Below are 18,308 nucleotides of genomic sequence, written 5' to 3'. Positions count from 1 at the left end.
GGGTAGCACATAGCAGGTGGGTGGTGTTGGTTGTACCAATGATATACGGTTGGCCTGCCTTCTTCTAGGTCTCTCTCAACCTCAGGCCCCAGTGAATGTCTGGACCTCAAAGGGCAGCAGCTGTCTTGTGGTTGATCATGCACCCTTCTTAGATCTGCCCCCGCTATTGTGCCGGCTAGTGACCACAAAGCAGGTGGATTGCTCAGAGCCCCCACAGACCCTTAGGTCACATTTCCTTAGAGCCAAAGATCAGATCCTGCAAAGTACCTAGGACAAACTGGCATTTTGTGTTCTCCTTCCTGGGAAAGAGACCCGTGAGCGCCTGCCTCTGCTAAGGAGTCATCAGAGAATTAAGGGTGTGAGCCGCCAGTGGTAGGGTGCTTGCCTTGCATGTGTAAGGCTCTGGCTTCTAGCCACAGAACAGTGTGTAAACATTTATCTCTAAAACTGTCTGTTTTAATAAATAAAGTTAACTGTGTGTGCAGGTCAGTGATAGAGCGATTGCCTTATATGTGTGAAGTCTCCAGGGTGCAATACCCAGTGTAGAAAAAGAAAAGGGCAGTTATGGAACTGTCTGCATTCACTCTTTGCCCACCTCTTAGCCCATTTTCTGTAATGATAGCTGCTATCTATGGGACGCCTTTAAAGATGCTTGGGACATCAGTCACAGTTAGGACCTGCAGTCCCCTTAGTGCTGGACTCTTTTATAAGGTCATTTATTCCAAAGCATGGGGAGCCTATTAGGATCTTGTTACATTAGCTTTTCTTGGGTAGATATGTCTGCTTGCTTATGGTAGATGGGGCAAAGCAACAGTTCTACTCCAGGCTAGTGTGGTGAAATAATGTTTATTAGAGTTATTTATAGAATCATGGGAGAGGGGTTTGTTACAGGAGCAGAAGCGATCCCCCCTCCACCCCAAACGTTTGCCATCACTGAAAAGTGCCACTTCAGCGTGCATGGCTACTTTTCAAACTCTATACACTGCTAGCACCCTCAAGATCACAAGCAGCTAGGGGAGAATTGCATAATCTGGGTCTGGGAAAGGGGGTGGTGCAGGAGGGAGGGGCTGGGGTCTCTAGTGAAGGTATAAAATTACTCCTTTCTATGAGAGAACAGTAGGGCCAGGCCTTGAGAGTGTCCTGTAGGTATTCACAGCTGCTCCAGTTAGCGGGGTAATGGTTGCTATGCCCAAAGGACATTGTTCCACAACAGATCCTCATCTTTGCTCAGACCCTTCTGGGTATCCAGGGAGACATCCCTCTAAGGGATAAAGGCTGAGGTCAGTACCTTCATCACAGGCAACACACCTCAAGGAAAGCACATTTGTCTTCTGAACTTTATGGCAAAAAGCAGCTTTGGGAGCTTCCCATGTTGATATGTGGCTCTCAATACTTTTTTTCTTTTTCTTTTTTCAAGACTGGATTTTTCTGTGTTATAGCTTTGGCTGTCCTGGAGTAAACCAGGCTGGCCTTGAACTCACACAGATCCACCTGCCTCTGCCTCCCAAGTGTTGGGGTTAAAGGCGTGCGCCACCATGGCCAGATGACTCAATATTTTCCTCAAAGCTCTTTGCTAAAGGTCACGGTCATAACATTACATGATGGTGTACTTGGTTTATGACCCTGCCCAGCCCATTTCTGTTGCTTCCGTTCTCTGAGGGTTATAAACAGCAGAATGAGTACATTTCATCACCAAGGAATCAGGCTTCATGGTTCAGTTACTGGTCCCCTGGGCTGTTTCTTCAAGATAGGGTGCAGGACCTGCTGTGCCTTGCTGGGAGAGAAAGCTGTGTCTAAGCAAACCTTGAGCTCTAGTGGGGTGGATACTAAAGAGGATGAGATTCTCAGTTAGTGTTTATTTCATGAACATGGAGAGCCAAAGTCAGCTTGTTGTTTCCTAAACACAACACACACCAATCAATATGATTCCTCCCTTGGGCTAGCATTTGGGAATGACTAGGAGGGAAAGAAGCTTTTGATACAGTCATTAAAACAACAACAAAAACACAAAAAACAAAACAAACAAAAAAACAAACAAACAAAAAACCCCCAAAACACCCCCCCCCTCCAAATAAACCAGCTTTGAGCTAGACATGGCTGTGCACACTTGTAAATCTAACACATTTGAAGTGACACAGGAGGTGGTGAGTTCCAGTGTAGCCTAAGCTATTTGGAGAGTTTCAGGTTAGCATGGGCTATGGGGTCCTATCTCAAAGCAACAAAAATCACTACCACTACCAAACTTTGAAAGAAAAATGAATGAATGAATGAATGAATGAATGAATGAATAACAGCTTCTTCCTCTCCTCCCTCTGAACTCTATTTCTAGCTGTTTCTTTTTTGGAACTCATCTGAGACTCTCAGGCTGTAGTTGTTTGGGGGTGGTGGTGGTATGTACTTACATTGTGTGACTTTAGGCAAGTGTCAGGTTGACTGCAGAACTTGTAGTAGGGTTGTGTCTGCTATAGGAAAGTTTTGCTATATAAATAGGCCACCGTCCTTCTTTCTCTAAACTGCTGCCCCTGGTCTGCAGGGTAAAGGCTGGGTTTCAACACCACTGGTCAGCAAGCAGGACACGCCATCTCTCTGAGCGCTGCCCAGGGCATAAGCGCTAGGGCTGTGAAAATGGAGCTGAAGGACTGCTGATCACAGCTGCTGTCTTAGCTGTGGGCAGGCTCCCCAGCAGAGAGGGGTGTTTCTGGGCCCTAGAGTCTATGGGAAGGGTCTGGGAAGTGTTCTTTCATTGTTAACTCAGGGAAAGGGTAGACCAGTGCCACTGAATGCCACCTTTGTCCTCTTTACAGCTTCAGGGAGAAAAGATGGAAGGGGCACTGGACTGAGCGGGGCAGGAGTGGCCAGCAGCTGGGCCAATCACAGCGTGGATGGGTATGAGGCTCAGCAGCTGGACCAATCACAGCGTCGATGGGCATGAGGCTCATTTGCATTCCTTTGCGGGATGGCTTCAGAAGAAACAAAGAGCTCCTTGAACGCAGGCTGAGAAGGCGGCTGTATTTTCATTCTGGTCTGGTTTCCCAGAGGCATCTTGTTGAATTTAGACTATTTTGAAGCCCTGTGGATAGGCAACTACGCTTTTCAAGGGCTTGGGGGGCTTGAAGCAGGGTCCCTCCCTGGGCCTGGCTCTGCCTTATTTAGAGCATCTTAGTGCAGCTCAGAGGGCAGGAATGTGGCCAGTGGTGGCCTCCCTCAGCCCAGAAAAAGGGCCTTTCTGAGTTAATTAATGTAAAAATTGTATAGAAAAGAGGGAAAATAGCTGTGTATCCATTTACCATGCCCAAGTTTAATGAGATAAGGCATTCAAAGAGCCTTGATGGGCACCACAGACTTACTTCTGTCCTGTCTCTGATTTTCTTCTCTTCTGCCTCCATAATGTGGCAGCTTTCCTATCCTATACTCCAGGTTTTCTTGGAGTTCAGTGTCATGAGCTATGATTAATAAAGGGTTATGATTATGAAAGGATCCTGAGTTAACTCGGAGCCAACCCAGCTTGCTATCTTTTGTTTGGCTGGCTAAATGTTGTGACCTGATGAAGGATTCATATCATGTAGATGCAGGTGTGTGTGTGTGTGTGTGTGTAGCCAATCTGTCACCTGCACCCCAACAGTACCTAACACAGACCCCTTCCTGTCAACTCTTCCCAGGGGTTACAGGCAGGGTAGTCATCTTTCTGTTGTTTTCTCTTCCCAGTCACTATGACTTCATTAAGTTGGCCCTTGTCCCACTGAGGTCTGAGTCCCTAACTAGAAGTGTTTCTTGGTGCCCTTGACTTCTGTGAATATAGAAGGCTGGGAGCCTTTTTTTCTCCTGCCAGAAGACTTTCTTTAAAAACCTGCCTTTTTTGTTTATTTGTTTGTTTGTTTGTTTGTTTGTTTTTGGAAGCCAACATTTTCAGAAGTCTTAGGAACGTGACCTCTCAGAAACCAAAATGGTTGTGAGGACATGATAAACCATGATGCACTTACATGGAAAACATTTCTATCTTGTCAAGCTGTAAATTCTTTCCTCCTGCACTGGAGTGGGAGACAGTACCTGCAGTCGGTGACTTGTCCCATGCTCCATTGTGCTGTACTGTGGCTCTCCCTTGTCTCTAATGACGTTTTCTTTTTTATGCTGTAGGGAGCTTCTGGAGACCACATGCCGCCTGGCCAATACACTGAAGAGACATGGAGTGCACCGAGGGGACCGTGTGGCCATCTACATGCCTGTGTCCCCACTGGCTGTGGCAGCAATGCTGGCCTGTGCCAGGATTGGAGCTATCCACACAGTGGTATTTGCTGGCTTTAGTGCAGAGTCCTTGGCTGGGAGGATCAATGATGGTAAGCATGGGTGGGCATGGGTGGAGCTAAGGAGTCCCCAGACCTTGGGCTCTCAGACAAGACTAATAGCACCCATTAGTAAGAAGTTGCTCAGACAAATGACAGGTGCCACCAGGGCAGGTCCATGGTTAATGAACAGGCCTAGATATGAATGTGAGGCCTAGAAGGCCTGGCAGGGCCACACTGCAGGTGAAAGGGTACAGGGGTGGAGGAGGCTTGAAAGGTACCAAGATTCAACAGCACTGGCAAGGAACAACACTGAAGGATGGAGAATACCTGTCTCCAGAAGCCTGGAGGAGTTGAGCATCATGTGGTTCATTGGTAAGACTTTCAGACCTATGGGGTATAGTGGCACACTCCTTTAAACCAAGCACTCAGGAGGCAAAGACAGGTGAGTCCCTGTGAGTTTGAGGCCAGTATGGTCCATATAGAGAGTTTCTACATAGAGATACCCTGCTTTAAAAGATAAACTTTCAGATTGCAGGTGGGTCTGAGTCCCTAGGAAGAAAAGCAGCAGTGTGTCCTTGGTTTTAGTGTTGTCAGAGAGCTGGGTGGGTGGGTGGACAGATGAATGGATAGATGAATAGATGGATGAATGGATGGATGAATGGATGGATGGATGGATGGATGGATGAATGGATGGATAGATGGATGGATGGATGAATGGATGGATAGATGGATGGTGGCACACTGTCTATATAGCTTGAGCCTTCTGTTTTCCATATACAGACCCTGGTCAGGCTCCTCACGGAAGGTTACAGGTTCTGGAAGCCACTGAAAGTTTATATGTGTCCTGTTTTTTTTCTTCTTCTTCTTAGTATACTTGCAGTTGCTCATTTCAAGAGAAGTACAATGAAGTGTGTGTGTGTGTGTGTGTGTGTGTGTGTGTGTGTGTGTGTTAGAATTGAGCTAAGACCAACACACCTCCATCCTTGGGTTTGTGAGACAGTATTCTCACTGGCCTCAGGCTTTTGGGGCAGGGATTATAGATGAACTTTGCCCATCAAATGCAACTGAAAATTTCATTTTTCTTATATATATATATATATATATATATATATATATATATATATATAAAGTTTATTGATTATGTATTAACCTTCATAGTCTTAAAATGGCTGCATAAGATTTCCTACCCACAGAACCGTGCCTTCCATGGGCAGAGATAATGTTACTTCCTCCTTTCCACTCTTGATGACTAGTTCTCTTGGCTGGCTCTGGTTGCAAGTCCTGTGACCATGTTGCCTAGTGGTGTGGTGAACTGGCAAGTCCTATGGCCATGTTACCTAGTAGTGGGGTGAACTGGCATGTTCATCTTTGTGCTGATCTCAGAGGAAGCACTTTAGGTTTTTTTTCAGTCTGAGTTTGATGTCCGCTATGATGTCAGGGCACGGCACAGATGCCCCTTTCAGTCTGAGTATGATGTCCGCTATGATGTCAGGGCACTGTACAGATGCCCCTTTCAGTCTGAGTATGATGTCCGCTATGATGTCAGGGCACGGCACAGATGCTCCTTTCAGTCTGAGTATGACGTCCGCTATGATGTCAGGGCATGGCACAGATGCCCCCTTCAGTCTGAGTATGATGTCCGCTATGATGTCAGGGCATGGCACAGATGCCACCTTCAGTCTGAGTATGACATCAGCTATGATGTCAAGCATGGCACAGATGCCCCTTTTCAGGTTGAGGATGCTTCATTGGATTCCTCTTTCGTTGTTTTATGTTTCTAGAGTAAACGATGTTGAATTTGTCAAATGCTTTTTCTTCATTTGTTGAAACATAGACTTTTTTCTTTATTCTATCAATGTGGTGTAATATAATTATTTCTGGGTTCTGCTTGCTGAACCATCCTTGCTTTCCTGCTATGGGGTACAGTTTTGAGACTAGCATGGCATTGAGGGCTTCTGCACCATTGTTCAGGGAGGATATTTATTCACCTATAGTTTTCTTTTAGTGTTTTTGTCTGGCATTGGCATCAACACAATGCTGGCCTCATAAAATGAACTTAGAAGTATACCTTCCTTCCATTTTTGAAAGGTTTTGAGAATTGGTGCTAAGTAAATAGGACTCCATTGTTTAAGGATCAAGGTGTTTTATAAATATCAAATCTTTACTTGCCTGTGACAGTCTGGTCCTGGTCTTTTTTTGAGGTGACTATTGCCCCTCCCCACACACTTTGTTTTTTAGCTAGGGTCTTACTATGTAGCTCTGACTGTCCAGCAACTCACTATGTAGATCAGACTGGCTTCAACTTTCAGAGATCAGCCTGCCAAGTTCTGGTCTCGAAGGTGTGAGCCAAAATGCTTGACTACTGTTTCCTTTAAATTTAGAAATAGACACAAAGAATTAAGTGATTTACTCCAGATCACAGAGCTGGTAAGTAGGAAAGCTGGAATTTTCCACAAGAGCTGATGCTGTAGCATTTAGCAGGCTACTCCTTTCTCTCCTGCTCCTGTGACCATAGTGACTAATGTTTGCTAACATTCTCTGAGATGAAGACTCACAGCTGACCCTAACTGGCTATAGGATATGGCTATTTGGTAACTGGGTTCTGGGGAAGCTTCCAGAATTGGAGGATCTCTGAATAAACAGTATGAGAGTGTAAAGGTTGGCTGGTTATGGGGCTCAGGAGGGCTTCTCCTGCAGCTACTCTTCATGATTGGCAATGTGTAAGAAGAACCTGTGTCTTCAGTCATCTGGGAGGTGATCCTGGGAAGCGCCATTGACAGTGGGCCGTAGAGCTGGGAAGAGGAGCCCAGGCAGGACTCCAGAGCTTCAGCAATGGATGACCCATGCGTCAGAGTAACCACACGCATTGCTGATTTATATTCTGTTTCTAGAGAGCTTCTTTGTGAAGACAGTTGGTTGGGGAAACTTTCCAGTACCTTGGTCCTGGAGGTGGGATAAGCCCTTGATACAGAGATTTAAGGTCCTGGTGTGTTAATTATTTTTGTAGCATTGTGACCAAATGCCTCATAAAGACATATTAAGTAAGGAAGATTTTATTTTGGGTTAGGGCTTCAGGGGGGTCAGTCCATTTTGTTTGGCTCTGTTGATTCTGTGCCCACAGTGAGGACACAGTAATGGGACCATTAAGCAGAGGCTGCTCATTGCATAGCAGACAGAAAGCAGAGAAAGAGACTCTCTCTGTGTGTGTGTGTGTGTGTGAGTGTGCGTGTGCGTGTGCGTGTGTGTGCAGAGTACAACCTTCAACTGCATGCCCCAGGTAACACATTATAGCCAGGTTCTACCTCCTGAAGTTCCCAGAACCACTAGAAATATCACCACTAGCTTGGGGACCTGTGGGAGACACTTGAAATTCAAACCATAACATTCAGAGATGTGGGAAGCCCCTATAGGCAGTATCATGACAGATGATTTACTCTAGACTCTTACACATAGACGACTGAAATTAATCACAAATGGGATTCGGCTGGCTTATCCCTGTGAGGTAGTGTGAAGGGTAGTCCCTCAGTCCTATAGTCTCTCTCACATTCTGCCCTGGGCCTCAGCTAGCTTGGCTGTAGGAGTTTGGACATTCAGGGAGAATCTTGAGCAAAGCCTGCCTGGGTCCTTGAAGAGAGTGTATGTGACAGGTGAGTGCTCCCATGAAGGCAATGGGAGTGCTCCGCTGAAAGCAATGCTTGAACACAGCTCCTGGCACCTTCCTCGAGACAGTGGTTCTATTCTCTGGCCTACAGTCACTGGCAGGGATGGCTATGTGAAAACCTTGGAACTTGGTCTTTATCTCTTGGTGTTTCTCTGTCAAGTTGGTTACAATAGGCAACAATAGGCAATCTGTCCATCCCTCACTTGGAGAAAGCCCCTGGGGCAGGTCAGGGAGTAGGATCCTGGCTGGGAAACTGTCTTTATGCTGTTAACTTGTGGAAGAACTGTTTAGTCTCAAGGTAATTTTAACGTTCCCCCATTCCCCCCCACACACACCCCGCAAACACACAAAACTCCCAATCTTCAGAGTTGAGGAAAGATGGGGCACTTTTATGTGACACCTGAGCTTCCATAGCAAGCAGACACTTGCTTTTTTTTCTGTTGCTTCTTTTACTTGATTGGACTTCCTCTGTCACACTCTTAGGCCTGGAACATGCAGCTCCAAGTCAGGTTGGGCTGTGAAGGTCTACACTGATCAGATATGTCTGTGTTGTATCCCTTAGCCAAATGCAAGGCTGTTATCACCTTCAACCAAGGACTCAGGGGAGGGCGTGTGGTGGAGCTGAAGAAAATAGTGGATGAAGCTGTGAAGAGCTGCCCAACAGTCCAGCATGTCCTGGTGGCTCACAGGACGGACACCAAGGTTCCCATGGGGAGTCTGGATATCCCCCTTGAACAGGTGGGTTTACCTCATGTGGTGTACAGGGTGAGGAGAGATTATTAGTAGATCTCCTGGGTCTGAGAATTGTTAGGCTCTCAGTCAAAACTTCTTAGAGGGTCCCCTCCTCCCACATACTCCTCATTTGCCTGCCTTTCTATGCCCTACCAGGGAGTGGAGCCCAGAGTTTTTCATATGCTAAGTAGGAGCGCAAACTGCAGGCTGCCCTACCAGCCTCACTCCTTTTGTGGCTTTGCTTTTGAAACTGACAGAGAATGCCACTTCAGAATCCTGACTTCAGCTAGGGAAAAGGTAGTGTCCAGAGCCTTAGTGCATGGGAGAGGCTAGATGTCTTGACCTGGTGATGTGCTTCTGTCCCTTTCAGGAGATGGCCAAGGAGGCCCCTGTTTGCACCCCTGAGAGCATGAGCAGTGAAGACATGCTCTTTATGCTCTACACCTCAGGGAGCACCGGGACACCCAAGGGACTCGTTCATACACAGGCAGGCTATCTACTGTATGCCGCCATGACGCACAAGGTAGGAGCCCAGGGGAAAAGGGTGAAGGATGCCTCCTGCCAGGGCTCTGGCAGAGTCTGGGTAGGGCAAGGAGAATGCACAGTGATGGTTAGAATTTCTGCAGCCACAGGCTTGTGGTGCAGATGTTTGCTCGTAGCATGCTCTTGAGCAGGCTGCTATGAGTCGTGATGTGTGTAAAAGAAAGAAGAACTGGCATGCATCTGAGCCTGCTGTGGCCCAGCAGCCCCTGTGCTCTGTTCCAACTCCTTCTTCTGGAGGTGTGGGAATGGAGCCCTGGCTGGCTGCATTATACAAAGAAAGGATATGAACAGGGCTGGGGTGGTAGAATGCACGCTTACGATGTACAAGGCCCTGGCTTCCATCTCCAGGTTTGCAGAAAAACAAACTCAAGCCTGTCGCAGGATATTTGATCACGCTGTGACGCCCAAGATCGTGTTGTGTACTGGAAAAACCTCTTTCAGCCCTTAGCACATACCTTTAATCCCTCTGACTGGAATAGAGACATGACCTTAGTATATACCTTTAATCCCAAACAATGAAGGTAAAATTAGTTTGTGGAAGGAAGGACCATGTTTGAAAATAATGTCTAATTGAGTAGCAGACAAAGTAACAAATCAGAAAGATGTGACAGCATAGGATATGCCCAACTCTCACGAGGAGAGGAAAAAGAGGCTACTTAAGAGAGAGCAGCGCAGAGAAGGAGAGGAGAAGCAGGCAGTTTTGCCAGGACAGCTAGACAGAGTCAGGTTGCAAAGAGAACAAGCTGGATGCAGGTGAAGACAGAACAAGCCAGGGAAGGAGAAGAAGCCAGAAGATTAGGACATATTGTCAAAGTTAATTTGAGGCCAAGCAGAGCAATTTAGGAGAACCCGAGAGAAGCCAGATTGAATCAGTCAGTTTGGAGAGTAGTTTGAGCCAGAACTGCTGAGTTGACCAACCAGCCAGGGGTCAGAAAGAACTAGGAAAACATTCAAGGCTTAGATAAGATTGTAGAGAGGCTAGAAGCTCCCAGGACTAGGCCTAGATTAGCAGATGGAGGCAGTAAGTCTTAGATGATGGCAGTCACCCAGGCAAGTAAAATTACATTTTCACAAGCCAAATCCTGTCTTGGCATAAAGAGGAATACATTCATGATTACATGTTAAGTCTGCACTTTCTTCCACTTAGAAGGTCATAATTCATCCTTTCTGATTTTTACGTTTTGTTTGGTTGAGTTATTCTTTTTAGTTTGTTTTTATTTTATTTATTGTTTTTTATACAATATAGTTTGATTATATTTTCTCCTTCCCCAACTTCTCTCATAGCTTATCTACCTCCCAAACCAACCAACTTTATTTTCTCTCTTTTTAACAAAGGCTGAAAACAAAACCGAGAAACACACACACACACACAACCCCACAAACACAAAAATCAAAACAGACAAATGTAAGAACAATAAGACAAAAATGAAAAAACAAAATGAAAAATCCACAAAAATACTACTGACTCCATATTATACTTGTAAACTACGCCTGGGCATAGGGTTTACTCTGGAGTGTGGTTGATATACCCAGTTACACTCTACTGTATAAAACTGCTTTTCCCTTTGCCAGTGGGTGTCAATTACAGATAACTTCTTTGTTAGGGGTGGGACACCTTGTGGTGTTTTGAATGGGAGTGGTTCCTTTAGAATCGTGTGTTTGAATACTTGAATACTTAGTCTATAGAGAGTGGGGCTATTAGGAGGTATGGCTTTGTTGAAGGAAGTGTGTCACTGTAGGGGGGCAGGTTTTGAGGTTTCAGAAGCTCAAGCCAGTTCTCTTCCTGCTGCCTGCTGATCCAGATGTAGAATTCTCAGCTACCTTTCTAGCACACCTGTCTGCCTGCATGCCACCATGACAATGGACTAAACTCCTGAACTCTGAACTGTAAGCCAGCCCCAATTGGTTTCTTTTGTAAGAGTTGTCGTGGTTATGGTGTTTCTTCACAGCAATAAAACCCTACCTAAGACAGATCCTTGTGTACTTTGCCTTCCCAGTGCTGGGACTCAGCCTGTCTAGAACCTGTGCAGGTCTAGTGCATGCTACCACAGTCTCTGTGAGTTCATCTGAGCATCAGTCTTGTGTCTAGAAGACACTGTCTCCTTGGAGTCACCTATTCCCTCTGGCTCATACAATATTTGTTTTTGTTTTTGTTTTGTTTTTGTTTTTGTTTGAGATAGAATCTTACTCTGTAACCCAGACTGATCTCTTACTTCAGCTTCCTTAGAGCTGGGGTTCTAGACATGTATCACCAACCCTGGCTTCCCACTGATCCCGAAAAGAAAAGAAAAAAAAATTGTGAGTCTCTAAAACAATTAGTACTACTAATTTCAAAAATAAAAGTAAAAATAAAAACACTTTTTATAAAGAAATTTGATTATTGAGTGGAAATTGCAGTGGGCCACCCTTGAGCCACATTAAACGACAGATCATGCTTTTATTCTGATAAATATATAGAGAAAGTATTGATGGGTAGAAGGACTATGATTGAACATGGGTCCCTGGTTGCCCCAGAGAGTGGCTGACATTTCCCAGGTAGGGCTGAGTTTCTAGGTTCCATTGGTGGGCTGTATGCTCTATTCCTAAAGCTGAACTCAGCTATGACTAGTGGCAACAGCAAAGGGAACTATGGGGCCAGGAGACTTGGAAACCCAAGTCTCGATGAGGAGGGCTTAGACATCGTTCTGGCTAGTAGCAACTTTCCTTGGCTTGGTCTCTTCTATCATAAAGCCAGAGTTCCAGCCAGGCTTCTAAAGAGAGACTTGAATCCCAGAAAAATCTTGGCTGGTGTCTTAATCACTGTTCTATTGCTGTGAAGAGACACCATAACCAAGGCAACTCTTAGAAAACATTTACTTGGGTGCTTGCTTACATTTTCAGAGTGGAGTCCGTAATTATCATGGTAGCATGCAGGCAGAAGTAGCTGAGAGTTCCACATCCAGGCAGAGAGAGAGAGAGAGAGAGAGAGAGATTGAGAGAGAGAGAGAGAGAGAGAGAGAGAGAGAGAGAGAGAGATTGAGAGAGTGGACCTGTCATGAGTTTTTGAAACCTCAAGCCTACGCCCAGAAGTTACTAAGCATTCAAATATATGAGCCTATGGGGGAAATTCTCATTCAAACCATGACATTCCACTCCTTAGTCCCGATCGGCCTGTAGTCATATCATAATACAAAATTTATTCAGTCTGACTTCAAAAGTCCTCATAGTCTATCACAGTCTTAACTCTGTTCTAAAGTCCAAAGTCCCCGAGTCTCATGGCATTCTCTTAATTATAATCAAAATCAAAAAGTAGATGGCATACTTCCAACGTACAATAGCGTAGAATATACATTGACATTCTAAGAAGGGGGAAAGGAGTATAGTGAGGAAATACTGGATGAAAGCAAAACTCAACCCCAGCAGGGCAAATTCCAAATTCTGCATCACTATGTCTGATGTCAAAGTGCTTTTCAGATTTCCAACTCCTTTCAGCCTTGATGACTGCAACACACTTCTCTCTCTTGGGCTGATTCCACTCCTTGCTAGCAGCTCTCTTTGGCAGTATTTCATGTCTGGCTACACCAACATCTGGGGGTCTCTAACACAATCCAGGCTTCACTATCACAGTTTCATGTAAGGGCTTCTTTGGGCCTCCATTCAGGGAAACCCCTGACATATCCCTAGCCTCAGAAGCTTTCCTTAGCTGGGGGTGGGATGGGGGGAGGGATTCCCCAACCCCTTTCTTATATCCTTGATGCTAAAACCAGCATCATGTGGATGGCTGAAGCTGCCAAATTCTGCTGCTTGCTGAAGCTGGAACCTGGCTCCTTTTTTCAATTACATTTGTATCGGCTTTCTGTTGTTGATGGATTCCTTTGCTGCTTAATTCCTTTTTTACAAGTTGGAAGCTTATCTGGGTGGGGTCTTGCCCTGAGCCTGTCACTCTATTTATTCCATGTAGCACCAGGCTTTTTTATCTCCTGGAGCACAGGACTTGGCTTGAACATCACCTTTTCTGGTGCTTTCCCCCCTCAAACTATGCATTTCTAATTTTCCTTTGTTCAGCTTGCTCCTTTTTATTATACATCTATATAAGAGTGATTAATGACCACGTGGCAGAGTCAATACAAGGCAGTCTTGAAATCTCCTCTGCCAAAGCAACTCTTAATTGAGTCTCAGATAGACGAGGGTTGAAAGAAGCCACTTTTCACCAAGCTATCGCAAGGATGGTCACTAAGCCACTTACTAATATTCTTCCCTTCTGAAACTTCTTGAGATGGGCCCCCTCCGCAAATAACCCTCAGCACTGTCTTCCATGCTCCTACTAGAATGTCTAGTTAAAGTCTGCTTAAAGTGTTCAACTGCTTTTCTAGTCCAAAGTCCCAGAGTCTTCAATATTCCTCCAACAAACAGCATGGTCAGACCTGTCATAGCAGTATCCCAGTCCCTGGTACCAACTTCTGTCTTAGACACAGTTCAGTAACTGTGAAGAGACACCACAACAAAGGTAACTCATATATACATGTATACATATATACATATATACATATATACATGTGTAAATATGTGTGTATAAAAGTGCTTAATTGGGTGCTCACAGTTTCAAAGGCTTAGTTCATTATCATCATAGCAGGGAGCATGGCAACAGAGCATGCATATCACTGGAGAAGTAGCTAAGAGCTTTATATCTTGATCCAAAGAGAGGGAGGGATGGAGGGAGGAAGGGAGAGAGAGAGAGAGAGAGAGAGAGAGAGAGAGAGAGAGAGAGGAAGAAAGAAAGAAAGAAAGAAAGAAAGAAAGAAAGAAAGAAGGAAAGAAAGAAAGAAACAAAGAAGGAAAGAAGGAAAGAAAGAAAGAAAGAAAGAAAGAAAGAAAGAAAGAGAGTAGGGGGGAGGGTGTGGGGGACTTTTGGGATAGCATTGGAAATGTAATTGAGGAAAATACATAATAAAAAAAAGACAAAAAAAAGAACAAAAAAAAGAGAAAAAAATATACTCCAACAGGGAAAAAAGAAAGAAAGAAAGAAAGAAAGAAAGAGAGAGAGAGAGAGAGAGAGAGAGAAAGAAAGAAAGAAAGAAAGAAAGAACGAACGAAAGAAAGAAAGAAAGAAAGAAAGAAAGAAAGAAAGAAAGAAAGAAAGGAGAGAAAAGACAGAGACCAGAGACAGAGACTGCATGCTGGGTCTGATATGGGCTTTTTGAAATCCCCAAGCTCACACTCAGTGACACAGGGCCGTGCCAACTCCAATGAGGCCACACCTCTTTTTTTTTTAATTTAAAGATTTATTTATTTATTATGTAAGTACACTGTGGCTGTCCTCAGACACCCCAGAAGAGGACATCAGATCTCATTACGGATGGTTGTGAGCCATCATGTGGTTGCTGGGATTTGAACTCACAACCTTCAGAAGAGCAGTCAGCACTCTTAACCGCCAAGCCATCTCTCCAGCCCCTGAGCCACACCGCTTAATCCTTCTCAAATAACACCACTTCCTTATAACTGCACATTCAAACACATGGGCCCATGGGAGCCATTCTTATTCAAACTACCACAAGGTACAGAGATGCAAGAAGCATCTTTTTCAATACTTAAGAGTTTTTTTTTTGTTTGTTTTGTTTTGTTTTGTTTTGTTTTTAGAGCATTGGGAGTAGAGACTTCTGTGGCTAAGATTAAACACAAGTAGGAACAGCATGACAGATGTATGTCTTTCTGCTCATTTAGTGTTGGAAACTTTTTCTATGCTAGGTGTCACACTCAGGCCTTGAGTATAAGGAGGCCTGGGGTGTTCCCAAGAGCCCATGCAGCTCCATAGCACACTCTCTGTGTCTGTTGGAGTGAAACTCTTGTTCCCATCTAGGTGTGCCCAGCTCTGCTGGGACCTGGCTGGTTTAGTTTGTGCCAACGCTGAGGCTGCCGTGTCTCTGTGTCCTCAGTGGAAGATGTTAGAGATGTCCATACTGGGGCTTCCCTGTGCTCAGATGACAGTTTGTGCCAGGGTCCTTGGTTCAAGTGTACATGTTTTGATATGCATGTATGTGTTCACTTGGGGGAATGTTTATATGTGTATAGATGCATGTGGATATATACAAATGAGCATATTTCCCCACAGGCATGTGATCATGTGTTTATGGGTGTTCCCATGCACATGGGTGCATGCTGATGTTGTTGAGACTGTTAGGAAAGAAGATTGTTGGCTGTGAAGGGTGATGGAGGTGTGAGCCACAGTGGGCTATGCAACAGAGTCGTAGACCTTCCTGGCTCTTGAGACTTTTGGAGAATGACAGCACACAAGCCCAGAATTTCCTGTATGGAAATATGGGGAAAGAAATCTTCAGTCCCAGGGCAGACAATTTGGATCTGAATTACATACACAATTGTTTTGCTCTTGAGTGCTTAGGGGTTTTAAGATGAGAGCATCCTAAAGGGGCCTTATCTGGCATCAATGGGAGGGGAGGCCCTTGGTCCTGTGAAGGCTTAATGCCCCAGTGTAGAGGAATGCTGGGGCAGTGAGGCAGGAGTGGATGGGTGGGTGGGTGGGGGAGCACCCTCATAGAAGCAGGGTAAGGGGGGATGGGATAGGAAGTTTGCAGAGGGGAAACCGGGAAAGGTTTAAATATTTATATTTTATATTTATATTTATATTTAAACTGCCCACCATTTCATGCTTCCTGTCCCTATAATGGAAGCTGCCATCTCATATTTATTTATTTATTTATTTATTTATTTGTCATAGTTACATTTATTTGAAATGACATATACATATATGTATGTGTATATATATATACATTTATATATATATATTTGAGGCAGGGTCTTCCTATCTATGTAGTAGTCTTGACTGGCCTGGTATTTGCTATGTAGATCAGAGAGACCTCAAACACACAGAAGCTTGCCTGCCTCTGCCTTTCACATGAAAATATTTAAAGGTATATGCCACCATATCCAGCCAACCTCTTTTTAAAAAATCTACAAATCCTACCAAATTCCAATCTGTGTATCAATGAATTACTATAAAACGATTCCCCTTTGCTAAAGAAGCGGAATGTTTACTGGCCTTGCAGAAGCCCTTTCTACAATCCCATCTTTCATAATGTGATATGTGACTGTCCCATGTTTCTTTCGAGGTTCATACCAAAGCATATCCTAGGCATAGGTATTTTTGCTCATCACAGTATCTGGGTGCCTTCTTTACTCTGCGGGTTCCCTTTGGTCCCTTTCATTTCCTTAGAGTTTGTCTTTGTCAGTTGGTCATGTGTCACTGCGTCCCTGAGCTTTGTTTTCCTCAAATGGTCAACAGGATCCCAAGATGTCCCTTCAGCAAGGGGAAGCAAGTGTCCCTTGCATGCTTACAGAAGCTGATGGTGCTCAGTAGGTACTTGCATTTGATTTCTAGAATGTTCGAGTTTTTAGAATGTTAAAAAAACAAAAACAAAAAAACCTTGTGGTATAAGGTAGTTCAGAAATATGCCAGACCTTTTTTTCTTAATCTTGATGCTACAGATTAAATTTAGGGCTTCTTGCATGACAAGACTATGTTCTAATTCCAAGGCACATATCCACTTCAAGTTGCCACACCTTAATTGTATACTGAGATTAAATGGCATACATCAGTGCATACATGGTTCAGGACATGGACTGTCTTTAGATCACACATGACCTCCAGAGCAAACTTCTGTAACTCAGCATTATTTGGCTTGCAATCATTCCCTGGGCTCATGTACCATGCACAGTTTGGTACTTGTAATGGCCACGTGGTCACGGTCACTGTCTGTGTTTGGGGTTCTGTCTTCTGCTGGGCTCTGTGGAAAACCTCTGCAGCCATCACTCACCTTACTCCTGACAGCTGGGGTGGCTGTCACAGTTACTGCTGTGCACATGTCTGTGTCTTAGTGTGGGTAGGAAAAGAGTGACTCCGGGAAGACAAGCTCTTGAGGGTCCTCTCCTGTGTCTGTAGCTCGTGTTTGACTACCAGCCAGGTGATGTCTTTGGCTGTGTGGCTGACATCGGTTGGATCACAGGACACAGCTATGTGGTGTATGGACCCCTCTGCAATGGAGCTACCACAGTCCTTTTTGAGAGCACCCCAGTTTACCCTGATGCTGGTGAGGACCAAGAATTCTGGTGAGACTGGTTTGAGGTAGTAGGGGAGGGATCTCAAGGTTGGAGGAAAGAGTCACAGAAGCCTGGAGGCTTGCATCTGGCAAGGGGACAGTTCTTGTGTCCCATTGACCAGAAGCCAGGTAGACCCTGGATATGCTAGGCTCTGTGCCTTGCTAGATGAACTGGAGCCTAAAGCTACGTGCAGAAAGATCAGAGGGAGTTCGACCAGGAGCAATCTCATCTCAAAACTGCCCATTTCATGTTTCTTGTTCCTGTATTGTAAGCTGCCTGCGGAGAGTCATTTCTTCAGAGTTCCCCATTTCATTTTTAGAGCCACTCCCATTGTCTACATGTGGTCTTTCCTCAAAGCCTGGGCCATCCATCCATCTTTCCCACTCTCCTCAGTGCCACCGCCCAAGCTTCAGAACCATACATGGCTTGAAGCCACCCTTGTTAAGTTGCATCTTTGAGGACATGACCACCTCCTGCTGTCTTTCTGTGTTTCTCTCACGTAATACAGTTTTCCCAAATATTTACTTTAATGTAGTCGAATTGTTGCTGGCTCTTGTTATAACATGCCACAGTGCTGGGGTGTGAACCTTTTCTTTGCTAAGCCTCTTGGTCCCCCCTCAGCCACATTCAAGGAAGCTTAAAGGGGTGATAGCAGGGACAGAGGATCATTGCTTAAGAACGGCTTCATGGAACAGTGTGATCTATGGAGTTTCTGAGTATTAGGTGTGAGTATTATACCAGCAGCTATGCTGTTTTCAAAGGAAGATGAGTCATTACTTTAGGGACCATTTAATAATTTAGGGACCAAAGTTTCATGTCACTTTTTTTTTTAAAAAAACTTGCAGCAGAAACGTCTGAAGCTGATCCCGACTAGCTCACGTGGAACACCTCACGTGATGCTGTTATCTGAGGTTGGGTGTAGAAGCTTTTGTATGCCACCTTGTAGTTAGGGAGTTCTCTGGGACCCCTTTCTTCAAGGATGGTATGGGCTCCCTTTC

The 18,308-nt window shown here is 44.8% G+C and overlaps 1 protein-coding gene and 1 long non-coding RNA gene across 2 annotated transcripts in view; one reads left to right on the top strand and one right to left on the bottom strand.

Moving 5' to 3' along the window:
• Gm52532 overlaps nt 1–18,308 on the bottom strand; it is a 35,434-nt gene that overhangs the window by 3,504 nt on the left and 13,622 nt on the right. The window lies entirely within an intron of this gene.
• Acss1 (acyl-CoA synthetase short-chain family member 1) overlaps nt 1–18,308 on the top strand; it is a 50,130-nt gene that overhangs the window by 21,195 nt on the left and 10,627 nt on the right. Inside the window, exons 3-6 of the mRNA NM_080575.2 lie at nt 4,135–4,334; nt 8,507–8,682; nt 9,047–9,199; nt 17,153–17,300. Of these exons, the coding sequence (NP_542142.1) occupies nt 4,135–4,334; nt 8,507–8,682; nt 9,047–9,199; nt 17,153–17,300 (677 nt within the window). The remainder of the gene's footprint in view (nt 1–4,134; nt 4,335–8,506; nt 8,683–9,046; nt 9,200–17,152; nt 17,301–18,308) is intronic.

Source organism: Mus musculus, chromosome 2 (assembly GCF_000001635.26).
Source record: "Mus musculus strain C57BL/6J chromosome 2, GRCm38.p6 C57BL/6J".
Classification (NCBI taxonomy): Eukaryota; Metazoa; Chordata; class Mammalia; order Rodentia; family Muridae; genus Mus; species Mus musculus.
This window is presented reverse-complemented; position numbering and strand designations above follow the sequence as displayed.